The following is a 27841-nucleotide window of genomic DNA, read 5'->3' as shown; positions in this document are numbered from 1 at the left end:
GATGCAAGCAATCACAAATATGAACTAAATTCATGAAGGGATAGGATTTTGATTCACTTAATACACAAGTGAATCGTAACACCCCTAGTAAAAATTTAAAAGTGGATGCAACTAGAAAAGAAAGTTACCCTGAGAACTAAACCCCCCAACCGATAACTTCAATGTATCATAATCAAAAAAGATTTTAAATTAATATTTTGATGCATTTAATCAGCGTTCGAAATACTTGCCTGCCCGGCTGCCCGAGACAGGTTATTTTCAACACGGACTGCCAGATTCTCAAATTCACCTGCCTGATGGGTTAAAAGTTAGACATGTATAAATGAAGATATTTTGTGGGCAGGTAAGTTTTGGTCAAGGCTGGCAAGTTTTACATCTAACCAGCTCTGTGGTCTGGCTAAAATTTTGAGAGTTTCAAACCCTGATTTAATGTAAAATTCAACTACAAAAATTGGGGTATTATTACATAAAACAAATACTTTACTATCCCAGCATAAATGATCACTTGGCTTACTAAATAGCTGGAGCAGCAACATGAACACTTCCTAATGTCCCTGTAAACTTTTCCTCAATCAAACTGACCCGAGTGTCATTCAGGTTCTTAAATACGAGTCCATGCACCACCATTAAGTCTGATAGGTCCATAATACACCCAAACAGGACATAGGAAACCGAAAAATTGTCTAACATCCTTCCCGTTACATTCTACTCCTTGAACCTATCAAAACACCCTACAGGCATAATATTTAATCTCCTACGGAAATCCACGGTCTGTAAATAATACCACAGTCTTTACAGCAGCCTGACATCAAGACACATGATCATGGCATCACTGCAACGCTACGATCCAGTGTCAACACTCGGACTGCCTGGCCACAATGAGCTGTAATAAGTATTCAATGCTTCTCTGGGAATATTTGCATAATGATGTACAGAGCTGCAGTCAGCCCATCTGTGAATGCATTAATTGAAGCATAAATATACAAAGGCATAAAGCAACTTATGCAGTGTTTTCGAACATCCGCGGTCGGTTTTGTGCGGGAGGAAACAATTATCTCGATTGTATGGTTGGATAACATCGGAAAAAATATCTTTTCATGCAAATGTGACAACATGCTTTTCGGTTCGATGTTACAATATGCTTCATTTGTTTTCAATGGTGTTGGGTGGGGGAAGAGGGAAAATGTAACTTTACATCATAATTACTGATGATTATTGAATAATCATTCCATCTGAGTGGAACTATGAATGAGTTGGTCATTCTGGCAAGTGTGTTTGACAATGGAGTGAGTGAGTGAGTGAGTGAGTGAGTGAGTGAGTGAGTGAGTGAGTGAGTGAGTGAGTGAGTGAGTGAGTGAGTGAGTGAGTGAGTGAGTGAGTGAGTGAGTGAGTGAGTGAGTGAGTGTTTGAGTGAGTGTTTGAGTGAGTGAGTGTATGGTTTTATACTGCTTTTTAGCAATATTCCAGCAATATCACGGAGGGGAACACCAGAAATTGGCTTCACATATTGTACCCATGTGGGGAATCCAACTCGGGTTTTTAGAATGACAAGCGAGCGCTTTAAGCACTAGGCTACCCCACCACCCTGGTGACATCTAAGAGAACTGGCACTGACTAAGAATCATTATTGGGATTCTATCCACCACACAGCTGTTTTTGGTTTCTGGGACATCTTAGATGGAGGCAACAGACATGATAATTTAATGAGTGGGTGAGTGAGTGAGTTTAGTTTTGTGCCGTTTTAGCAATATTCCAGCAATATCACGGGGATAAGTTCTTGAAACATGAGAGTGTATCAGGAATGAAAGAGTGAGTTTTCCAGCAATGTCATGGCAGGGGACACCAGACATGGGCTTCACACATTGTACCCATGCGGTGAATCGAACCGGGTCTTCGGCGTGACGAGCAAGATAATTTAATGATTAATAAGAAAATGTATATAATTCATGGACTCCAACAATTATGATAAGCATAGGGAAACTGAAAACAAATGAAAGTCCGTGTCAAACCAAATTCCAGTTTCATAATCATTAACCTAACATTTTGCAAATGACATCAACAGATATATTTGGGTATAGATTGCAATATGTTCAGTTCAGGTTTGAACAGTAAAATATATGAAGAGCTCCATTTCACATAATGGCAATGTGTGTTAATTTCAATTTCAAATGACAAAAGGTATGTAATATTCACTTTCAAATAACATCAAGCATACAAAGCTCAGATTCAATTTCAAAATGACAAAATGAACAAAAATTCAGCATATAAAATTCATATTTTTCTAGTAGTAAAAAATATCGATATAGTCAACAGGTTCATATTTCAATGCATGTGGTTAGGAAAATGGTCATATAATCAACCCACATTTTCTCAAGGCCATTCGCATATTGATAAACAATTTTCTATTTAGCCCAAACTGAGATTTTGACACCTCCCCTGTGAAAGCCTCCACACTTTTATACTGCATCATTAATTACAAGCAGGTGTGCTGGAGTACAGATGCGATAGGGGGATATCACCATGGCGTGGGGAAACAGAGGGAAGCCATCTCTAAACTCCTTTCATACACACTAGGAGTGCGGCTTCCTGTTTATAGCCCTCGTTTCCGATCCTACTACCTTCTTAATGATTCTACCTGGCCTGCCAAAACCACAGTGGTGGATCGTAGGCATCAGTGCTTGGCCATTTTGTGAAGGTCTTTATAATCAAACAATTAGATTTATGCTTGTTTCCAAATTGGGCATTATGATCAACGTTAAATCAAAATTGGTGTCTTTTTATCAATGGGTGTGTGAGTAGTGTTTAAAACTGCTTTGATGAGTATTTGAGTTATATCTCAACATGATGATTTGATGTGGGAAGAAACATCAGTGTGATAAAGGTCTAAGACTAGTCTGTCTCACAGTCCCTGAACCACATTATTTCCCCTACTGCCAAGCCCTCCCATGCACTGCTAAAGCCCTAAATGAAGCAAGTCTTGATTTCCTCAGGTTCCCATCCCCCTAGGGCTCCTTTTCAATTTAAATAGATTATTTGTTACTATCAAAATTATATATTCAGAGATCAAGCATTAGTCCAGGCTAAGACATTTACCACCTTTAAGAAGCCCATGGGCATTTATGGTGTTGATAAACCTCAATAACACATGAGCATAGATTCTCAAAAAAAAAATGCACAATGAACTGCCCCAAGTTTTAATGAGTGAGTGAGTTAAGTTTTATGTCGTTTTTAGCAATAATCCAGCAATATCACGGCAGGGGACACCAGAAATGGGCTTCATACATTGTACCCATGTTGGGAATGGAACCTGGGTCTTTGGCTTGAACGCTTTCACCACTATTCTACCCCACCACCCCCAATGTTTTAATGAAACAGTAGCGTTTGAAATATGGGTGTTTCGGGGAGAACTGATATTCGTTCCTTTAGAATTTGAATCTATGTCCATAACTTTTACCACAGAGAGAAACGAGAAGGACTCATTTACTTCATCAAAAACTTGCCTCTCCTGCAAATTGTGTTCAACCAAACGATAGCTTTAACATGTTTTTCAGGATAAAGGGCAGAAAATAGCATTAGCCAGCTAAACAGTCGGCTTGCCTAATGTTAAAGATAGCCTTTGTGCTTGTTCAACATTTGTACCTAATTGCAGCAGCTAGAGAATTAGGTTTCTTTCACGTCCCTATTTTGACTGACTTTCACTTAGATCCACAATAATTCCAACTGGTTTCTTGAATCAGTGACACAAAAGAAATACAAGTCTATTGTAACATTACTCAAGTACATCTGCACTACACAAGATTTAGCATCTTAACGGAGCTGTAGTTTGTATGTACCACTCGAACAAAATTACTTGAAACACTTGACTGTTTCATACTAATTACTAAATTAATCTATTAACATAATTAATTCCATGTATCAACAAATAATTCATAATTCATTCAGGACAAAAAAATGTGTTCTCTCGGTCTGTCAACTTGGGGACCTGGAGAATAACTCAACTTTTGAATTCAAACTTCCCTGAGGTGAGTGATGGAATGCTGCCTTATTTACCATCTGCCCCTAACTAACAGTCAACTGAAGGCAGATGTACAGACCCGTGCCAGTTATATTCGGACACTTGACGTAACTTCCATAGACTTACATGTTAATTTAGTGTAGCATAAATAATGTTAATGAATTTCATTTTCGTAAGATCCAAGTCAAACTTTGCAAACTTGTGAGTAATCATCTTACCTACAATCACATAATTTCTGTTTAATTTTCCGTTGCTTATTTATCGAATGGCAACAAGTTAATCAACATATGTACAGTGCCGTGCACTCCTTTAGCATGGAGGCCTATGGGCTTGTGTATTGTGGAGCCATACGCAAGTTGATAAATGTGATGTCTTTAGTTAAATATTGGTCGGAGAATTGAACTGACATTATGTGCACAGAACAGAGATGATTACAAATTTGCCTGCCAAATTTTACATAGATCCATCCTAAAGTCACTTCATGAAAATTATTTATGCAACACTGAAATAAAATGTAAGTATATGGGCATTACCTCAAGTGTCCGAACATAAGTGGCACGGATATGTAACATTGTGCATGATAGGGAACATAACATAACATTAACTATAGTTAATATCAAGAAACCTGATGCCTTTAGCCAGGCCAATCATTGCGTTTTCTGAATTTTGTGTTTTGTGTTACAGCCATTTATCTCATACAAATTTTACTGCGCCATTTTCTGTTTTTCAAAAAGAAAATTGTAAATCGTGGGCAAGTAAAATTATTTTTTAACCTCTAGGGAACTTAAACTGAGTTTGAGACAATCAAGAATTTGATATCCATCCAAGTTAACCTGGAGCTAAACACAGTCACAAACTGGTATTTACCAACAGAAAGAACGATAATCTCATATCAGTCTAATTTGACCAATCTAATCACTTTCCCTGAGCAGACGGCCATGTTAGGGTAGCATCTACACCAGATGAAACCATCACCGGTTGGAGCTGTAGCAGTATACAACATAAACTGAGGTCAAAACACAACCTGGCATGCAGAGTAGTGTCTATCTTAACACCCCCCTTCCCCAACCCCCAGGTCTGGAGAGCAACTCCTCCACTGGCCCCAGACACCTAAGTGGGTAAGTATGCTCTTGCACAGGTGGGGATAACGAGCATCATCGATGCCTGCTCCTCGGAACCAAACACATTTCAAGGACTTTTTATGCCATTCTTTTGCAATAAAATGTTAATAACATTTTTAAAATGTCAGGACAGGTGGGTTTTTCCCCATCAAATGTTCTGCTTAGAATCTTGCAACTATCATACCCACTAAATCTAAACAAACTTTCCATATCACTGACAACAAATTCAAATATTACATAGAATTTACGTATGTCCCTGACAAGATATAGCATCAATGATTAGAACTTTATTACATGTATTTAATGACAAAGTCTCTTAAAATAATAAATTGGGTCAGCCTCATTGTTAACTGGTTTTAAAATGGTTTGTTGCCTTTGTTGCATTACACCAGACACAGCAATATTCCAGCTGTATGATATATGTCTGTAAATACTTCATTCTGGACCAGACATTCCGGTGATTGATATAATGAGCATCAAACTCAGCATTTGGGACAATGAGATGAACAATCAAGTTAAAGACTCTAATCACCTGTCCCATTTTACTGCATCTTACAACATGCATGGGTGTCAGATGTTTAAAGATTATTTTTTCAACTTAGGTTATGGCCAATATTTTTCTGTGAAAATAGCACATTTTATAAACTGGTTGGAAAACTGTGTGCCCCAAACAGCTTATTTTTTACCACAAAAAGAAACTTACAGAGCAGGTCCAAACAATAGAATATGTGCATTTTCGGTTTCTTGAACAAACAAAATTACATGGACAAGAAAGAAAGACATTTACAGTTTTGTTGGAAAGACAGCTCAGTTTTTTCCCAGAACTTCCAAAAAATGTTCCTTTTTCTTTAAAAATGGGAGCAGGGGTAGCCTAGTGCTTAATGCATTCACTTGTCACGCCGAAGACCTGGGTTCAATTCCCCACATGGGTACAAAAAACCACAATGGGTGAAGCCCATTTCTGGTGTCTCCCGCAGTGATATTGCTGGAATATTGTTAAAAGTGCTCACTCACTCTTTAATTTGTAAAAAACTCCCAGAATTAATTTGACCTAATACAGATCCCATTCCCACCGACCATACTGAATGCTGAATATTGAATACTGCAGCTATATATTGAAATTTGAAGGTATGTATTTAATACCTAGTGGTAAATCTCTGAAGCAAGCTGGAATCATATTGCTCCTCAAAAACAAACAGTCAAGGCTAATGGTGGGCACAAATGGCCTACATCTGGTCTAAATTTGTCCTAAATTTGACAGCCACTCAACCAGAAACAAACCACCATTTGCATTCATCCTACAATGCTGAAGGAGAAAGACCTCATGACCTTTTTACATCATCTGATCTGTGAACAACATGGAGGCAGCACTGACCAATATCCAACTTATAATATTAGCTGCTGTGGTAAATGTCATGTACAAAATCTGGCTTAAATATCATATTACACACATATGTGAAGCCTTCTAATATTGTGAATAAATACACATGTCAACTTAACTGCGAACATATATCTTGTTTACGTATGTCCCTGCCATGATATTGCTGGAATATTGCTAAAAGCAGTGTAAAACCAAACTCACTCATTCACTCACTCAATTACTTTTGAAGACGGTGATATATGTCACAGCATTCAAAACTGAGAATATTCTACAGATATAAGCCTTTATTATTTGAAATTAGCAACCGATTAATGTTTTAACTTTAAACATTTTGGTATTTGAAAAGAGCTTTTTGATTGTTAAGGTTCTATTTGATCAGCTTCCTGACAAAATTTTCTGTCTGCCTATCGTGCTAAAATTTCATTCTTGACAAGAGCAGTTAGACATAAATAATGTTTCATGTTTAACTTAAGAGGGGTTTCTATGTCCTTCTTGTTATCAGTCACGAGAAGATCCGGGTTATAACTGATCTTTTGTAACACATACTTGTCGTAATAGGAGACTAACGGAATCGGGTGGTCAGGCTGGCTGACTTGGTTGACACATCTCATCATATTCCAAATGTGTAGATCGATGCTCACGCTGTTAATCACTGGATTATCTAATCCAGACTCGACTATATGCAGACCGCTGCCATAGAGTTGGAATATTGCTGGGTGTGGCGTTAAACAACAACCAAACCTACCAAACCTTGTTGTTATCTTCTGCAGTATGTCACCCAGGGTTACCTACAAACTATCTGCTTGTAGCATGTGGTCTACTGCAGCCCTTCTTAATTTCAAACTCTGCATTATTTTTCCAACCCAAATATTATGAAGAGAACCTTCACATTCTCTGAAATAGCGACCACTCTCCCTTAAGAATGTAATCCGTTAAATCTGTGATCAACTGCAGCAAACACATGTCCTCGTAAACAAACTGAGAGCTATTGACACTCGTTAATCCCATCAAGCCTACGCCAGCACCACCGACTTGTAGATAATTAAACCCAGTCTCACAAATATTCCAGTTATTTACTTATAATTCCATCCGAATTTCAACACACTCTGAAGGACACAGCCACCATCTGGACAAGCAGCTAAGTGAACTGGCATTCAGACAGCCCTATACTTCTACTGAATAGCAGGTCATCAGCATTTTGATATGATAACTTAACTGATTACTGTAGTCATAATTAATCCATTATATTGGCAGTAAGGTACATTCAGATTCCAATCATGGAATCAATAATAAACTCTCAAATTTTCTAAATTAGCTACCGTTAATTTGATTTAATTATCTAAAGCAATGATAAAGTTAATTTTTACATGCTAGAATCATCAATAGTAGCTAGGGTCAGCATGTTGCTATTGTTTCCAAATATACAGTCAAAATGGGGTGTGATGTGGTGATTAGAACTGAGTGGTTCAGTATGTTTTACGCCACTTTTAGCAACATCCCTGCAATTACATTGTGGGGGACACCAGAACACTACAAACCTACCTACGTAGGAACTCAAACCCAGGTCTGCTTTTTCCCCAAAAATATTTTCTTCACAATTTGGTGTTGAAGAGTGTTCTTTCTACAGTTGAGATCATCCTAAAAGCAAATCTGGTCCAGACAATCCCATGATTGATACTGTGAGCAACGATACCTTGTAAACTACACCTGTTGAAGATGCCAGGGTGCTGTTGTACAGAACAACCTTAGCACTAAGACTACCGTAAGTCTATGTTATGGCATGGGAGTTACGGTCACCTTATGTACAACAGCACCCTGAATCATACCTCTTATTAAGGTTGTTAAGATCGCCTTAATGTACAACAGCACCCTGAATCATACCTCTTATTAAGGTTGTTAAAAAAGATTTCCTTATCTCATAATCCAACTGACAAATAAATATCCTAGCCTAAAATTTACTTTCATATTTAAGTAAGGTTGAAAAACAACACCTCATGCATGAATTGGGGCGGTGGGGTAGCCTAGTGGTTAAAGCGCTGGCTCGTCACGCCAAAGACCTGGGTTCGAATCCCCACATGGGTACAATTTGTGAAGCCCATTTCTGGTGCCCCCTGCCGTGATGTTGCTGGAATATTGCTTAAAGCGTCGTAAAACCAAAATTCAGTCAGTCATTCATGCATGAATTATTTTGAATAGACACCAAGAACTCCTTGGACCTTAAGCTACTGATGGGCCCATCCAAAAGAGGTCACATTAACATCAAGAGGAATTTATGAATTTGTTACCTAAGATAAAAATACCTTCTGAAGATAATAACACCTTATCTCCATTCCCTCTAAGTTTGAAAGGGGCGGTGGGGTAGCCTAGTGGTTAAAGCGTTGGCTCGTCACGCCGAAGACCCGGGTTCGATTCCCCACATGGGCATAATGTGTGAAATCCATTTCTGGTGTCCCCCGCCGTGATATTGCTGGAATATTGCTGAAAGCGGCGTAAAACTAAACTCAGTCAGTCAGTCAGTCTAAGTTTTAAAAAAAGTCATGAGAAACAATATGTTTCTAACTGGCTGAACAAAACTAGTTCATGTGTGTTGGTTTCAAATTCTAATGAGGAAATAAAGCACAGGATCACCTGACAATGGGTGAATTACCATAAACTGACCAAGTGAGTATCCTGTCCATGAATAAATACTTCTAGACAACCACAGTAAATACTCAGCCAACTGAAGCTGGGGTCTACTATAGATGTGGCAAAGCTGGATATATATGTCAGGGTAGAGACTGCGATCTGGTAGAATCGGAGATTCTACCAGTAGAGATTGTGATCGGAGTCTCTACTGGTAGAATCTCCGATCCTACTAGTAGAGATTGCAAGAGATTGCAATCGTAGTCTCTACTGGTAGAGACTACGATTATATGGAATAAACTATGCAAGCAAGTGCAAGCTTATGCAAGCAAGTATAATAAGTGGGGGTATTTTGTTTTTGTTTTTTGAGTGGAGTCCAAATTTGGCAGCTTGGTCTCATGATGTAAATACAGTGTTACAAACCATTTTTAATTTTTATTTTGATATTGTTTACAGTGAGGTGTTAAATGTTTGTTATAAAAGTCTCAGTTAAAAGTACGAAGTTCATTCAGATGTATTTCAAAACCTGCCTTACTTGGACCTGTTGTTAATAAACTACTAGTAGGATCGGAGTTTCTACCAGTTGAATTGGAAAATGTTGTTTTCTCCGATTCAACCAGTAGAGACTACGATTACAATCTCTACTAGTAGGATCGGAGATTCTACCAGAAGAGATTGCGATCCGAGTCTCTACTGGTAGAATCTCCGATTCTACCAGATCGCAGTCTCTACCCTGACATATACATGAGTGAGTGAGTGCAGTGTTTTCCAACATCCGTGCTCGTTTTTGTGCGGGAGGAAAGAATTATCTCGATTGTATGGTTGAATAACGTCAGACAAAAATATCTTTTCATGCAAATGTGACAACATGCTCTTCGGTTCAAAGTTACAATATGTTTCATTTGTTTTCATTGGTGTTGGGTGGGGGAAGAGGGAAAATGTAACTTTACATCATAATTACTGATGATTATTGAATAATCATTCTATCTGAGTGGAACTATGAATGAGTTGGTCATTCTGGCAAGTGTGTTTGAGAATGGAGTGAGTGAGTGAGTGAGTGATGAAAATTTAGATTTCACTTATAGCAATACCATCTAAATCATCTGAAATTCAGCTAGCTCTTAGGACACTTTTGATAGTAACAAAACAATAGCTGACCAGAAGACTTATTTCTCTGGTGAGTTTAAATGTAAAATGTTAGTAACACCGTGAAACATCAGCTATATGAGGGAGGTAAACCTGAACTGATGGTCTTTGATCTTTTCTAGTTTGGTGACATCTAAGTGAGTGAGAAAGAGAGTGTTTTATGCCGTTTTAGCAATATTCCAGCAATATCACTGCAGGGGACACCAGAAATGGGCTTCACAAATTGTACCCATCTAGGGAATCGAACCCGGGTCTTCAGCTTAACAAGCGAACGATTTAACCACTAGGCTATCCCACTCCCCTTGGTGTTAAGGACACAAAATGTTGCATTTGATAGTCACTACAATGATAACAGACACAAATAATAGTAACTCACAGTCCCACTCAGCAATGATGTTGGAATGATTAAAACTGCTAATCAATTTGAGACATGAGTGTAAAATTGATCTTTTTTGTATTCACTCAGCAGTTATTTATCTATACCTGGTCATACATTGAAATGTCAGTATAAATTTCCCAAATTACATTTAATTTAAAATTAAAAAATAATTACCATTATCAAGGCTAGTAAAAATGTTAATATTAAATAAAAATGAAAAGTTTAAAGAAATAGTGATATTTCACTTAGTTTAGAATCCAAGATAACTCAGTTGTTTTCATTCAGTTCATGTTTCGTTCAATCAGTGCTTGCCCAGTTCCTTTCACACAGTCTTTACTCAGTCATTAGGTTTCTATTCAAACAAGGAAATCACCATCCATAATATACTACTCAACTTTAAATAGGGATAATCAGAAATGTCTCTGTATTTAAATAAAGGGTGAGTGAAGTAAAGTTTACTGCCATGTGAGCAATAATTTATACAATTTGTCAACATCAACAGCAATATTCAACCCATTTAATCAGAGAATCCTGACAACTTATGTCTCTTGTAACAACATACAAACATACCAATGGAATTTTTTAAACCCCCAAAGAAAAATGTCAATGTCATTTCTTGAAATCTGATATACAATGTGTATATCCTGTGTGTATATATCTCTGAAACTTACAATACACATGTGTCACTAGCAATCAAGAATGTTCTTTTAGGTCAAAATGCACACACTTGTTGAGCAATCAGAACCAATTAACCCAATTAATTAGCCTCATCAAGGTATTGGTATGCGTTGTTCAGTCATGCTTAACAGCCAGTCTCCCATCTTGTAGGTCTTCCTTTTCATTTGGATTATATGTAAATGAGTCATACTTGCTAATTAAATTTATGAATAATGAAATGTAAGATCAATCACAGCAAACATAATGTACACTATGCCCTAGGATCATATGGCTGTTGAACCTGAGGTTTTCAGATCAGAGGGATTACTCATTTATCCTGAGCCAGAATCTAAGCCTCAAATATTGACAGCATCTTTATACTTAGATGCCCATGTTTATTTATTATTGCTATTTTTAGATTTATTATGTAATAAGTGAAAGTCAAGAAAAGCATTTAGCTCACATGTTGATTAACTCTTTCTGTTTATCATATTTTATTATGAATGCAGCCAATCATATAAAAATCTCTTCCTGGTGCATCAGTTTATGCTAAAATTGAATGAAATTGTGACAGACCAATTCCAAATAGTTCCTCCATTCATAATGCAAGGAAATGGTAAAGAGAATCAGACAGAGTGGATGTTTCATACATAAATAATCAATAGATTAACATGAGATTTCTTGATGTAGACTGCAGTATTAGTCATGATGGGCAGGTTGACTGAATCATGTCAGGAATGAGTGATACTACTACTTGAGAGCTGGATGCAAAATTTAGCTATGAAGAAATAGAAGAATATTGACTGTATCCCCCAGAACGAGACCGGATGACATCACTAAGGGGACATAGTCCCTGCTACTCGTCTCATGGCATGTGTTGTGCAGTTCTTGGGATCTAGACTGCATTTATCAAAATAAATGAAAAGCAAGTGTCAAAATATTCCTGATGTGGGGGTGGGGCGTAGGAAGGGCGATTTTCAGAATGAGTGGGGTCATAATTTATACAAGATGGCCGCTGAACGACTGAGAATGCACTAATCCAGTAAGATCATCGAAGATTCGACCGGCGTGTACAGTCAAGCCGGTATATGAAAATTGTTGCAACTTACCTGCGGCTGAGTTTGTTGCACCTGTCTCGTTAAACTATCACGTTCCTTCTCCACCTCATGAAGTTTGCCCTGTGTCAAAGCAACTTGATCTTGCGCTTCACGCAAACTCTCCATCAATTTATCTCGCTCATCCAACATGTTCACCATCAATTGCTCAAAATTGGAGTCATCTCCCGAGCCTTGCGACTCCCGATCATTGGAGCCGTCCTCGGCGATGGTGGGCATCACGTCGCACATCATCTTGAAGGCCTTAGAGTAGAATTATGCCATAAAACTGGCTACACAGAACGTACAGTAAAAGCACTAAGACTACATGAGTAAATGTCTTCACTTCAGAAGTCGGCTACTCATGCGGTTTCGGCGAGCGATTTCTCGCCACCGGTTAGTTCGATCATTGTAAAATCGACACAGTCTCCAAATTAACTATTTAAATGTCTCCTCCGCTTCATCTGGTTGCTATGAAATCCGTACAAAGTCCTGAAAATCACCTGTCAAACAGCTCCTCATCATTCTAACCCATTCACAAGAGGAGCCATTTTCTTCTGGGAAAAGTGTGTCATACCCATAATTCTGTGTAAAGGGAGGTAATTATTTGAAGATCCACCAGGTGACGCTGACGGGGCACTTGTAAATATGGCGGCCGGACCTCCAAGAATTTTTCTTTCCTCTCTATTTATTTTCTTCCAAGGAAACACCCAAAATGACGCATAATTTTGGTGACAGCAATGTACCATCATGCCTAGGGTGGGTAGAAAAGGGCGGCAGCAAAAGAAGGCGGTTTACAGCACATTTAGTGGTAAGATTTACCTCCAGACGTGAAAGTCGCCGGGATGCACAGAGCAGCAAATTGACACGATAACATCCAGTAGCGGTTACCTATTTCCACCTTTTTGCTACGTTCCCTATGTTATATACAATCCTGTAATCTTCCAAGTAATGATATTAGCCTTTATTACGGGATGCCAATGATCACACAATTTAATTGTAAATGACATCTGTCACATTGTCAAAAATGTCAACATGACCTTTCGGGTCACGTCAGATATGCTTACGTCAGTATTTCACAATAGTCCCGTGTTTCGGCGAAATGACGGACGAAACCATCGGTTCCGCTGATACCTCTAAAGGTAATTTGACAAGAAGTTATTTTTATATCTAAATTCGTAAACTGTGAAATTTTCAGTATGTGTTAGTGTTAGTTGTTTGCCAACTTATATGTAAGTTGCAATGACGCCATTAGGTACTGTCACCTTTGAATCGCTAATCATCAAAACTGACACCAACATAACAGTGGTGTGAACAGAGACATTGTCTTAGGCATATCAAGAAATTAAAATCATTAAACGTCATGTAATTGATAAAGTTCAAACATTAAAATATTTTCTATATAACAAAAAACCTGCACTGCGAACAATGCTGCATGTAACCTAATTCGATGGTTTCACATTACGTTTCAACTTGCCGTGCGCATGCGCAGAGCATGTGAAAAATATCCACCGGTCAACTTCCTGGTTTGGTCGTATGTTTACGGATGATGTAAATACACTCTAAATAAAAGCTGTTATGAATATTATTTACGTTGTGACAACTGTTCATAGCTGAGTACATACTTCCATTTGCCAATGCTTTTCAATAATTGATGTCCCATTTTGGTTGCAATTCCATCAGAGATGTGGGGTTTTTTTAGTTGTGAGAAGGGGATGTGCGGGAAGGATGGTGGTGAGATGTCTGTATACAAGAGCTTGTTAACATATAAATTAAGCTATTTATATAACTAATAATAATATAATAATAATGCATATTTATGTGTGCCCAATCAACACTACCTAATCCCGGCCATTGTTTCATAATTCAATTGGGATCAGTTGCATTTGACATAAAACTATATATTTGTTTTGATTTCGGTTTTCTTTAGGGTGTGTTTACACTCGGTAAAGCATATGACCAAACCGAAAGTTGACCAGTGGATAGTTTTACACGCTCTGCGCATGCGCACAGCGAGTCGAAACAGTAATGTGAAACCAACGAATGACAGTGCTGTAAGTGTAAAGGACCTTTGCAAAATATCGAAAGTTAAACTTCTGCGTGGCTTGGATATATCCATTTTGTTAATCTCACATAGATAAACAAGAAACTAGTTCCAAGGGAAAACATCCATTTTAAAATATTTGTAAATATTAGATTCTAGTGTCCAAGGATAATGAATTTAATTCATAAAGTGATATGGTTCTATTCCCTGAATGTGTGAATGAATCATGACAGGACTAAAATATATTTATTTGTTTTACAAGGTATTTTGCAACATTAATGTTCCAAGTGACATTGTCAACAAAGATTCCATGGCCATGTTAAAAAATTGTTATGTAACCACTGACCTGGGTATCTCTGTTACTATTATTGATTTTAAGAAATGGAGATTTTAAAGAACTCTACTGACCCTACTCTGGATATTTTGGCCTAATTACTTCTTGTTCATTTGTAGATGTGACATTGAACGATTATGCAAATGCTGACAAGGGAGGAGGGTCGACTTATCGAGTCAAGAAAGGAGCTGCCAAGGCTATTGAAAAAGAAGGTATTTTTGTGTTTTGTTTTAGCATGTGTTTGTTAACATGTTTTTGACATATTTACACACACTTTGCATCCTCAAATAGCAAAGAGTAGTTTTGAGTTTGAGTGTCACTGTGTGTGGATGTGTTTCTGCACTGTTTTGAAGATTCTTTCAGGGATAGACATACCCTTTAACTGTTGGTCTGGGACAAGCAAAATTCTAAAGAGACACGGTTGTTTTCACCGACAGTCCACAAATGTCACTTGTCCCAAGACTAGCTGTGATTAGCTGGATGTGATATGACCATTGGTGTCTACCCATGCACTGTTGGGTTCCATGGTCAGGTTGTATCCCACATATACTGTGATGCCCGTGAAGATCCGGGTTAGAATTGATCTTCAGTATCCCATGTTTGTTGTAAGAGGCGACTAATGGGATCAGGGTGGTCAGGCTCGCTGACTTGGTTGACACATGTCATCGGTTCCCAATTGAGCAGATCGATGCTCATGTTGTTGATCACTGGATTGTCTGGTCCAAACTCAATTATTTACAAACCGCTGCCATATAGCTGGAATATTGCTGAGTGAGGCATAAAACTAATTTCACTCACACTGTTGTGTCCAAAGTCAACTAATTACTCAAAAAGAGAGAATCATTTTTCGTTTCCTTTTAACTTCCAAATTTGTATCATTCCCATTTCACTTAAGTTCAAAATTTAAATTTATATTTCATTTAAGATTCTAAGTTTTTAATAAACCAGTCTAAACTTACCCTTACATATCTGTCAAGGGGAGGTAAATGCCTTGGGTCATGTATATCATGCCATGGGCTCTCAGCTTGCACATGCTCAAGTCACCAAGACCACAAGCTATAGAGGTCTAAAACAATGTCAGTCTACATTTAACTGAACTTTAAAAGAAATGTAACAAGAAATAAGAAGACAAGAGTAAAGCATTAAGAACAGGGGTTCAAAAATCCCATCGCCCGACGCCCGGGACATGTCAGTTTTCATTTCGGGCAATCAAATAATGGTATCTTACTTGTCCGTGGGCTAATAGATAATTTCCACATATGATTTCAAACTGCAAATAAACTTGGATTAAATTTCATATCTGCTCAAAATGTAGCTATTAAATTTTCGTGAAAGTTATCTTTCTTTGCTATTTATCACTTTTCAATAAATGATAATAAAATAGAGTTATCTTTCTTTGCTATTTATCACTTTTCAATAAATGGTCCAGTAAACATTAACATCAAATACCATGTTGATTTATTCTTTCATAATTACATGATCATGATATATTTGTCTCCTTAATGTGTGACCGCCTCCGTGGTGTAGTGGTTAAAATCAGGGCAAGTGGAAAATTAGTCAGGACAAGGTACTTTTGGCTCGACAAAAGGCCACTTAGATGTCTCTGAGGTGCATGGTTGTTACCAGTGGGGGACTTCAGGTCTGGGCTAGGGGATGGCCGAAATATTCTCAACACGCATGCATGACGTTTATGAGCCCAATTTCACCTCACCTCACCTTAATGTGTGATACACATATATGTGTCTGTAACAATACAAAGCATGTATTTTACTATTCTGGTTCATGTCAATGGAGTCCCATTACTCCATGTGCGATTTGTAAAATATGGTGTTTGACCCCTAGATACCCCTCTGACCTAACAGTTGGGTAACAAATTCTGTTTATTCTGTTGTGGTACATAATACGATCTTATGCAATGCATATCACAATACATGTACTTTGTTCATGTTGTGTAACATGTGGTTAAATTTAATTCGCGTTGATTTTGCAGGAATTATGATATTTTATAGCGAATATCTGGACTCATATTTGTTAATAAAAATGTGTCATTTTAGGCAGAACCATTTTAAAGATAAGATAGAAAAAGTGTAGAACAGAATTATAGTGGTAAACAATGTCCATTGTGTAATGTGGATAAAATTGTTCATTATAATATAGGAATGATGCATTTTACCAACAGAGGTTTTTCTTCCATTAGTCTTGAATGGTCAATGTTTGAAGTTATACAGATTACAATATGAACCATTACCGAGTACAAAATGGATAACCCCTTCATCTATTCTTTTGTTTCCTAGGCTTCAGGCTTGTGGGGAGTGGTGGGGTAGCCTGGTGGTTAAAGCGTTCGCTCGTCACACCGAAGACCCGGGTTCAATTCCCCACATGGGTACAATGTGTGAAGCCCATTTGTGGTGTCCCCAGACATGAATTTGCTGGAATATTGTTAAAAGCGGCATAAAACTAAATTTACTCACTCACTTTCCCCCAGCCACCTGCTGGGAAAAGTCTGTTTGATTTACAACACTACTCAGTCTAACAGACCAATAAGAATACAAGTTAAAACCAGCCACAATTTGGGGTTGGCAGACACAACAACACTGCAACAAGTCCCATTGATTATGGTACAGTTTGCAAGTTGTTCAACAGGGAAAAATGACTGACATCCAAAATAACTCCTTCATAATCTTTTTGATGGAAAGGATGTCATCATATCCTCCTCAGAACTTTCAATGATGATGTCGGATATTTAGTGATATGTACCCATGAACCTGCTTAGAGGGTGTTACTCTCACTTAATCCTGTTAAGATCATGCTGTTATTTTTAATCCTGTATATATATAGAGAGAGCTTCATACTCTTAATCTTGTTGAGATGGTACTATTTAATCCTAATCCTGGCTAGAAGGGGCTATTTAGTTTAACCCTGGTTACAGCTGCCATTTACCTTAAAGGTCCACCACTGTTCACACCTTTGTCTGTAAACAAGGACCTGTAGACAGAGAAATGAAAGCTAAAAAGGCTACACATGGTAATATATGGTTGTAGTTTTTAAAATTAAACATGGAAGTCAAAGGGTTCTTTTGATCAGTACATAACCTTTATGTAACCATATGCAGGTTCCAGTGCTCTCTGGGGCGGTGGGGTAGCCTAGTGGTAAAGCGTCTGCTCGTCACGCCGAAGAACGGGTTCGATTCCCCACATGGGTACAATGTGTGAAGCCCATTTCTGGTGTCCCCTGCCGTGATATTGCTGGAATATTGCTAAAAGTGGCGTAAAACCATTCTCTCACTCACTCACTCATATTGAAGACTGAGTCCTATTCTTGAAATATCACATGTTTATTTATACAAGCATCTCATGACTGATGTCGTAATGGAGATTTGGAGCTCACTGATTGCCCTTCTGTGTTACAGTGAGGCAAATGATGAAGGAGCCCGCAGGATCTGTGGCCACTGTTGGGGAGGACCTGAGCTGGTTTGAGAAGGACTTGGAGGACTTCCACATTGCCACAGAGGACGACACGGACCAAACTGTGGAAGAAAATGGTAATACCTGGAGACATGCCTGGGGTCCACAAGTAGGCTATAGTGCCACTGTCATAGCTTCAATAGTTTCCATTAGGGCTGTAACGATGCATCAAACTATTGATGGATTGCAATTGTTGAGTTTCCGATAGCAATTAATCAATGGTAGAAACGAAAAACTATCGATCCATCGATAGTATGTGTGACTATGGATAGTTTAGTAATTGACTTCTATTGATAAATGTACAGCGCAAAATACAGGAAGTACCAGATTCGTTTACGTTGATTTAGAGTTATCCGCCCCTGCAGCTTCATTGAGTTTATGTTTTAACTGTTTACTTGATCTGGGTTTCAAGTTTCTTGTCAGTTATTAGAAGAGAGTGAAACTACTTCAGCTTGGTTTTATTTCATATAAACTATACATTCATTTTGGAAATGTCTTCAAATGAGACAATTCGAGGAGAGAAAAAGTATTGCAGTAGTACTGCAATAGTTGGTCGCAATAGTTGGTCGCTATAGTGTGTTACAATAGACTGTCGCTATCACAATAGTTGTTTCCCCTCAATAGTCACCCCTAGTTTCCATTTACTTTCTAACAGAACTAACCAGAGAGTTCATTTTATTTGATGTAATTTTAATGTTAGATTTAATTATATTTTGCAGTGATGAAATGGACACAGAGTGATCCCAGTTGTAGAAGTTTCAAACTGATTTGAAATCAGTAGATTTTAAAACTGAAATTTACAGGTATCAAATCTTTGTTTGAAATATGTAAATTAAAACAGCAAAAACATTTTCTCCTTAGTTCTAAATATCTCCTTAGTTTTAAAATTATTTCTTGAATATCCATGTATTTCAGGCGAGTGTGAAGTTGTTGAGACAAGGCGCAGACGCCGCAAGACCAAGTCTCAGTCTGAAGGAGATGAAAAAGGTTTAGTTTATCCATATGATTTATGGTACCAGCTCAGTTTGCACATCCATCCAGAAGATGTGGGGCGCTTTGCCGCCATTTGTCGCACTGCCTGTTGCCTCGTATATTCCAGTGCTTTCTGGCGGAACATGTATCTCAGGTATGGATTTGAAACTTTTTACTGGACAATCAAACATGAGCATTAACAGAATGGATACCATATTCAGAAAGATATTTTTGTTCATTATAGTGAAGACTAATTTACTTGTTTCTCTTTCTTGGTAAAAGTATAGTGAACTAAAGTACTGTCGGAAACAGAAAAAAAAACAGAAAAAAACCCTGTTTTTAGGCTGTTACTCTGTATCCCTAAAATTTACAAAATGGAAATAGCATATTTATATATACCAGAGTTGTGTCCCTTAGCTAGGAGAATAAAACAACTGCTTGTAAAAGCCAACCTGCTCAGGTCCCAAGTATTTTATTGTAAAGGTAAACCATAATATGTTTATGATATTGTGTGTCACTGTGCCCCTCAAGCATGGATCATTCGCTTGCTTTGAGAGAATTTCCCTGTCGATCATTTAATGTCCTCAATGCCATGGCTGAATATTGCTGACTGCAAAGTTATAGAATAGCCACTCACTTACACCAGTTACAAGCGATCACGCGAATATATTACATATTACTGTCATCTTGCAGGTATTTCGAAAAGTCTGTGAAGTTGCCTGATGATCTTCAACCATCCAACATTGAACGTATCCGCGGATTACGAGCCCGAGTGATCCGGTGCATGTTCTACCTCTATCGACCTCTGGCTGACAAGACCATGCCCCTTGTACCTTTTGAAAACGAACCACATGAGCTTCAGGGACAGCGCTGTCACTTGTCATGGCACCAACCTGTTAAAAACATGTGGAACTTCTGCTTTAAGTTCACCAAGGGGCAGCCTTCTACCCGACCATTCCTACCAACAAAGATGGCGACGAAAAATGACTTGCTTCCAGGCTACAATGATCTCTTTTACAACACCGAAGATGGATGTCGAATACTGCAGGTCACAGTTCAAAACTTCGTTCCCATTCCAATGGTCATGGGGTTGGTTTTGAGCAAGGTATACCTTACTATCAGTGCACAGATGAGATACTACCGACTTCGCATGTTGTTTGACACCAACTTACAGGGAGGTAACTCTAACTCAGCAGAGATGATCGTTGACCTTGACCCTGTTGTGAACATCCGAGTTTTACCTTGGTGGGATCCAAAGTATCCCTTCACGTGTTGACCTTGTTGCCATGGTTTCTGAGACTGGAGGGGTCATCGTTGGCATGGGTACTACAGATATGTACAGAGGTACAGATAAGCTGCGTATCTGCGTAAATTATGCAAATATTTATGTGAAAACTCAGTTCCTATTAAGTCTATTGTGTACAAGTACGCTTGAATTTTTTGTAAATACTCAATAAATGTGATCTTACATGTGTACACACAAAAAAGTCAAATCTTAGCTTGCGTACCGGTGGATAGATAAAATAACTGAGGTATATTGAGAGGTTCTATTTCAGCACACAAACTTGACAACTTGCAGTTTGTCTTATCGTTTCTGATATTACAGATCAAATAAAAATTACAAACACTAACATTTAAACTTCATTATATTTTTAAAATTAATAGAAAATGGCAAAATACCCAATTGAGTTTGAGTGAGGTTAGTACAATTTATTTGGTTACTCAAAGGAAAATAAGGATACCCAATTGAGATGAACACAAGTGAGTACATACCTCAATGACCCAAAAAGTTATCTGTAGCTCTGTATGTACCCCAGGTACCAGAAATCAGATACAGAAATGTACCCTGGGACAAGTCCATTTCACATTGTGTCGTCATTCTGTTGTATGAGATGCATGTGATTGTATTATATAAGAAACGATCATACACAGTAACATATATTTCGCATTGATCAAAACCACTCACCATCAGGCGACCAAGCACAACTACAGCTTGTTCAGCTTGACCTGATCAAGTGAATACTAATGCATTGCCATACTCTGGCACAGCAATGACTAACATAACATCACTGCCACAGGCTAATTTGCATATCACGTGACCAGACTTTTTCTCTTGTTTGTAAACAAACGCGCATATTCATAATAAGAAGAGACTGGCCTTACGCACGCTTTTTGGCGCGCTCTTCACAATGTTTGTTACATATATATTCTTCCACAACTGCGACAGTAAGGTCTATGACAGTACATATTTAGATATCAAACTGGCTGCATCGTTTGCTCTCTGTCGGCTTCGATGATAGCACGTGGAGCCGTACAACCTATGTAAAGAAAGGATCGCTACGCAAATTGAAATAGTGTTACATGTTTTAGGATATTTTCTCAGTGAAACTAAACCATTCTATCAAAGATGTTTAATTAGATGTGTAGGCTCGTCAAAAATAAAAGAGTTAAGAAATATGTACATTATATTGATCTGACGAATCGTCACATCTTTCTGGCCTGTGGCAGAGGCACTATGCTGGCTTGCCGCACAGAACTCTGGGTAGGAGAGTGATGCATTGCGTGACCGTGTCACAACTGGTTGGGTCTATTATTGTGAAGGGGTGCACCTTTGTCAGTTGATTGTTAACATGTCCGAACAGCCGAGACAAGGTCGCTGTTTGACATCTCAGTGTCGAGAAATCGTCAGCAATGTCCTAACTTTCATGTGGTTTAATGGGTCCGATTTTAGGTAGCGAGCAGCAACATTAATAACATTCTCTGCTCCCCTTTTTAATGAAGTTAACTCTACCTGCCGTTTGTGCCATTTGACCTCCAGGGTCATGCTTATGTAGAGTAGCTCAGGTCAAGCGGAATAAGCTGTACATATGGTTTTGGTTTTAGATTGAGGAATATGGGCTTGTCTGTCATTTAGGACACCGGGTACCTTTCTGTATTTTCACTTTGTTCAGGGTACATTTCTGTATACAGAAACATACCTGGGGTACATATCTGTAGTACCTGTGTCGATAACGACCCCTTCAGTGTTACAAGTTCAGGTTTTTTATGTACCTTTTTAGAAGCAGTGGTTTTGAGGGAACGTAGTTTTTATCAGAACAGAACATGTTAATGTTATGTATTTGTTAGATATTACCTTTACTGTTATATATATCAGCGTTGTGTTCTGTTTCACCTGGTTACCATGGTAACTGATGTGTCTATATAACATATGTCATGGTTCGAGTTCTTGCTCATAAAGTAATACATTTACATATTGATATAGGTGTTTTAAACTATTTAGATCCAATTTATGAATTAATCGATAATTGATTTCTCTTTTAAGTTTTTGTATAGAAATTGATTCTGTAGAAAATTGGAACAGGAAACAAATTTAAAGCTCTTATTCAGTCAGATTAGATGTTATGTTTAGTCATTTTTGTAGGTGGTCATGTCTTAGAAAATGACATTTTACTGAATAAGTCATGGATTAGCTCCCAAACTGTTCAAACTGTAAATTGTTTGATTGTTCGTTGATTTTTCTAGAAAGGAGCTGATTTGTTTTAAGATAATAAATACTTCATAACCATGGGATCAGCATACTTGTACTTCTCTTTATTGATGTCTGAATCTTGTCATTGTTGATGCAGAATCAAACAGTACAAAGGAAAGCATGTTTATGATTAACAGAATTTTGATGTCTGAGCTGCTCTTTATAGTAGCCTGAATATCTTCATATGCTTTAAAATGTCCCATTAAGATGGGTATGAATGATAATATTTCATTAAAACTCAGTGGGGGTGCCAAATTTTGTGAGTCAAAATCCCACTTTAAAACTTATAAAAATCACTACAAAACAAGTATTTTTCAAACATTCATCTCCGCAACCATTTCATTAGGACAAATATAACTTATTAAAAACAATTTTGAAGCCAGCATGACAAGTTCCCACTTTGATCAAAATAATGGTCTGTTGAATCCATCTTTTGGGATAAGGTATGTTTCTTCAGACATATCAGTTTACTTTTTTTTCTTTTTAACTTTTTTGTTGTTTTCTTTGCTCAAACCTACATCATAAAACAACTTTGTGTGTCATTCCAATAATATATATATTACTCAATAGAAGTTAAGGAAAGATTAACTGTAGTAATATGAAAGAATCAGGTGGTTTTTAATGTTTTTTTATAGTATACATACCAGTTGTGATGCTTTAATTTTATTATTAAACATTGACATATACTCACTTATTTAAATTAAATTGCTTTTAAATTAAATAATTTATGTATGGGTTGTGTTCATTTCTCATCTGTCGTCATTATTCTCTATCATTTTGGATGTAGGTTGGAGATACATGGTTAAGAGGAATATTAAAACTATGGTTAAAATTGTTGACTTTTGTTTTGTGTTGTCTTTAACCTATATTTCGAGAAACTTTTGTATTCATGAAAAACATAGGAAGTATTAGGGTTGAGTCTCACTACATGTAATGATTTTACCTTGAAGCAGTGGCAAGCCTTGTTTGGATTATTATGGTTTAAGTCATATTTTACTGTGACGTCTCCAGCATTAACATGTTTCTCTGTATTCAGAATATTGCTTTTTGTCTTGTTTTCATTTTTCTTGTTTCATGTCAGTCTAGTTATTGTTCAGATTTGTCTCAGTGTGATTATATGTTAACCAGAAGAGGTAAGGTAGTAGTTTCTGGATTAACAGGGGCCACTGTACATCTTTAAGATACTATTGTCTTGATTAAGCATATGAAATGTTTATCTTAAAGATGGAATCATGGAATAAGAGTCACTGTACATCTTTAAGATACTATTGTCTTGATTAAGTGTATGAAATGTTTATCTTAAAGATGGAATCATGGAATAAGACTCATTGTACATTTTCAAGGTAATTTTGTCTGGATTAAGTGTTTAACTTAAAGATGGAATCCCAGGAATAAGAGTCACTGTACATTTTCAAGGTAATTTTGGGTGGATTAATAGTGTGAAATGTTTATCTTAAAGATGGAATCATGGAATAAGAGTCATTGTACATCTTCAAGGTAATTTTGTCTGGATTAAGTGTTTATCTTAAAGATGGAATCCCATGGAATAAGAGTCACTGTACATTTTCAAGGTAATTTTGGGTGGATTAATAGTGTGAAATGTTTATCTTAAAGATGGAATCATGGAATAAGAGTCATTGTACATCTTCAAGGTAATTTTGTCTGAATTAAGTGTTTATCTTAAAGATGGAATCATATGGAATAAGAGTCACTGTACATTTTCAAGGTAATTTTGGCTGGATTAATAGTGTGAAATGTTTATCTTAAAGATGGAATCATATGGAATAAGAGTCATTGTACATCTTCAAGGTAATTTTGTCTGGATTAAGTGTTTATCTTAAAGATTCATAAGATGGAATCATTTTCAAGGTATGGATTAAGAGTGAAATGTTTATCTTTCAGATAGAATCATATGGAATAAGAGTCATTGTACATCTTCAAGGTAATTTTGGCTGGATTAATAGTGTGAAATGTTTATCTTTCAGATAGAATCATATGGAATAAGAGTCATTGTTCATTTTCCAGGTACTTTTTGTCTGGATTAAGAGTGAAATGTTTATCTTCAAGATGGAATAAGAGTCACTGTACGTCTTCAAGGTACTTTTGTCTGGATTAATAGTGTGAAATGTTTATCTTAAAGATGGAATCATATGAAATAAGAGTCACTGTACGTCTTCCAAGGTACTTTTGTCTGGATTAATTGTTTATCTTAAAGATCAACAGAGTTATTGTACATCTTGAGATAGCACTGTGTAACCATAATCTCCATACATCTCTATGGTGTTATCCGGATTGACAGGGTTTGATTTACATGTAAGATTTATTGAGTTGTTCATTTATTGTTTCCTTCTTGTATTCCCTTGTAAAGGGACCATGATGGACTATAGTTACACTGAGTGTTAGAAATTAACATCAAAGTTTAAGTGGGATTCCTCTATCCATTTAATAATTTGTGTGGTTTTCTAAAAAGAGTTATAAATCTATCAACTGATTTCCTGTTCATTAAGCCTTATTCAATTCCACACATGGGTACGTTGTGTGAAGCACATTTCTGGTGTTCCCCGCTGTGATATTGCTGGAATATTGCCCGCTGTGATATTGCTGGAATATTGCTAAAAGTGGTGTAAAACCCAACTCCTCACTCACTCACCATTAAGCCTTATGGTTGAGGTGTTAGTTTGTCATGCCGAAATCCTTTGCTCCATTCCTGTCATGGTTACAGTATATGAAACTGGGTCCTGCTGGTTGTCATAGAAACCTGGATGCAGTTATGGTATGGGGATGATCATTTGATACTTGAGTGGAAGTGGATAATGTGTTCCTTTTAGGCATTCAGTAAAATTATTGATGATTCCTTGAATGTTTAATAATTGGTGATTAGTTCTCGCTAACAACTTGTTTGAGTGTGTACATTTGCTAATAATTTCACCAAAAACTTCAAAATCTTTCAAATAACAATTAAATAGTAATTTTAATAATAGTGAAAATGGTGATAACTGGTCAGAATATAGTACAGCTTTTACTTCTTAATTGAAATCCAAATGAAAATATTTTGCTCTGTTATATATATGCCTTTCTGAACATTTTATACTTTGTTAAAATGTGAGGGCATAGGGTCATCAGGTTTAGGTTCATGATGCATTACGGGCTGTGGGGTAGCCTAGTGGTTAAAGCGTTGGCTTGTCACGCCGAAGACCCGGGTTCGATTACCTACATGGGCAATGTGTGAAGCCCATTTCTGGTGTCCCCCGACGTTATGTTGCTGGAATATTGCTAACAGCGGCGTAAAACCATACACACTCACTCACTCATGATGCATTAACAAATCAAGACACGTGTAATGGTTATTGTAAACATCCAAATAGTCCCCACAATTACAAAACATATTACACTTTTGAAATGAAACTTATGGCATTATTTTTTCCCAGTTCTAATCTTTTTGGTTGAAAAAAATGAAACAGGTATATTAATGTTTGATTATTTTGTATCTTGATTTTTTCTCTCACATTGTTATCTCCCCTGTATCCATGACAAAATGGTGGCTGGTGACCATGTTGAGCAGCATGAAGAAAATAGGATCTGCATGTCATATCAGTGTCTGTTCAACACTTTTTCTTACAATGAATTTCAATAAGTATTGAAATACAGATAGCTGTATCACAATATAATGCAAAATAATTTGTTCTTACAGAGCTCTAAATTAATCAGGCAGACCGCGACACATCTTGAAACAGAAGCTGAGCAAGATGTTGATCCATTCTAGAAGAGTGAAACAAACTAATGATAGACATTTTGTAGACATCAGATTTGATTTTATAACAATTGTGTTTTATTCACAGAATTGGCTGCTTGTGAGCTGAACAGTGTCATCTGAAACTGTTACAAATATTGTCCAATTATATGTAGACAGAATGTGATTTCAATGCCTGTAACTAACGAGTCACTTGTTTATGTTTTGTTTGTTCAACTGAACAACGATGTTCCCATGATAATAAAAGACATCTTGTTAAACAGTATCTTTGTTTTTACTCCAAAAAGTATCCATGGAAATATGAATGCAAGAGTGTGCTGTGATTTGATTGTAGGCAAAATGTTACTAGGGTCTTGGAATATTCACTGTGTGAATATTTTGTTGACAAGTAGTTGTTCTTTTTCTGTGACTGTCATAGAACTGAAATACTTTTCAGGTGTATTGGCAAGAGATATTAGTGAAGATGCTTTGTTCACCAAGGTGTCAGCGTGGATGGCTTTGTCAAGCTGCATTACTTCAGGCTTCCATCTGTCATAAAGTTTATACTGTGATATAACTGCAATGTTTTTGTTGACAAGTATCTTTTCTTTTTCTGTGATGCTGTCATAAAACTGAAATGCTGTTCAAGGTTCATTAGGGACCGTTCATAATTTATGGCTGTGTGTGTGTGGGTGATGATGATTTTTATGGAGAAGCATATACAATACGATTGATCCCCCCAAAATTTATGTACAAAGTAAGTGACCCCCCTCCTGCATGTCATGTACAATATCAATGTCCTCCCCTCCCTTCCCATAATTTCTAAGCATAATTTTAACATATTTGTATTATGTACAAACTTGTTGACCTCCTCTAGAACGTGTGTACAAAATTGATGACCTCCTTAGCTCCCCAGAACAAAATGGGTGACTCTCCCCTCCTAAAATGATGATGATGATGATGATGATCATCATCATCATAATTTCCTTTCCCCTTTCTTGTCTCCTTCCTCTCCCCACCCCCACCCCCAAATTATGAATGGTCCCTTATCAAGAGACGTTAGTAAAGATGCTTTGTTCACCAAGGAATCAGTGTGGTTGGCTTCTTCAAGCTGCTTCAGGCTGTCATCCTCCATTAAGTTGACACTGTGATATAACAGCAATACTGTTAACTACATGCTTTACTTTTAAAGAAACAGGAGTCATGGGTATCCCAGCATTTTGTGGCTCCAGACTGTAGCCTGCAGAGTTGCCTCCCTTTGTATCTGGGCTTGAATCCAAGATTTGCTGATTATTATCCTATATCACAACTCTATGGTTTGACCTGGGAGGTAAAATGGTGGAGAACTGCAGC

At 37.3% G+C, this 27841-nt stretch overlaps 2 protein-coding genes and 1 long non-coding RNA gene across 4 annotated transcripts in view; 2 read left to right on the top strand and 1 right to left on the bottom strand.

Annotated features, from left to right (window-relative positions):
• LOC124281769 (liprin-alpha-1-like) overlaps positions 1–12958 on the bottom strand; it is a 138377-nt gene extending 125419 nt beyond the window's left edge. The window contains 1 exon segment of the mRNA XM_046717743.1: positions 12431–12958. Coding sequence (XP_046573699.1) covers positions 12431–12670 — 240 coding nt within the window. The 5' untranslated portion in view covers positions 12671–12958.
• An 85-nt stretch (positions 12959–13043) lies between these two features.
• Positions 13044–20628, top strand: LOC124281771 (transmembrane protein 183-like). Of its 2 annotated transcripts, none has more exons than XM_046717745.1 (5): positions 13044–13226; positions 14913–15005; positions 18203–18334; positions 19173–19383; positions 19923–20628. In XM_046717745.1, exons 1-5 carry the CDS (start codon positions 13166–13168, stop codon positions 20503–20505), a joined length of 1080 nt encoding a protein of 359 aa, XP_046573701.1. In that variant the 5' UTR covers positions 13044–13165; the 3' UTR covers positions 20506–20628. The 2 variants fall into 2 exon arrangements, with proteins under 2 accessions (XP_046573701.1, XP_046573702.1); XM_046717746.1 differs by lacking the exon at positions 13044–13226 and adding an exon at positions 13503–13557.
• Positions 20629–22083: 1455 nt separating this feature from the next.
• Positions 22084–26769, top strand: LOC124281772. Its single transcript, XR_006899974.1, has 2 exons — positions 22084–24567; positions 24701–26769. It is a non-coding gene; the product is annotated as an uncharacterized LOC124281772 (long non-coding RNA).
• The last annotated feature ends 1072 nt before the right edge of the window (positions 26770–27841 follow it).

Source organism: Haliotis rubra, unplaced genomic scaffold (assembly GCF_003918875.1).
Source record: "Haliotis rubra isolate DU_JTF1 unplaced genomic scaffold, ASM391887v1 Scf29, whole genome shotgun sequence".
NCBI classification, from domain to species: domain Eukaryota; kingdom Metazoa; phylum Mollusca; class Gastropoda; order Lepetellida; family Haliotidae; genus Haliotis; species Haliotis rubra.
The sequence above is the reverse complement of the archived record's forward strand: the minus strand, read 5'-3'. Positions and strand labels throughout refer to the sequence as shown.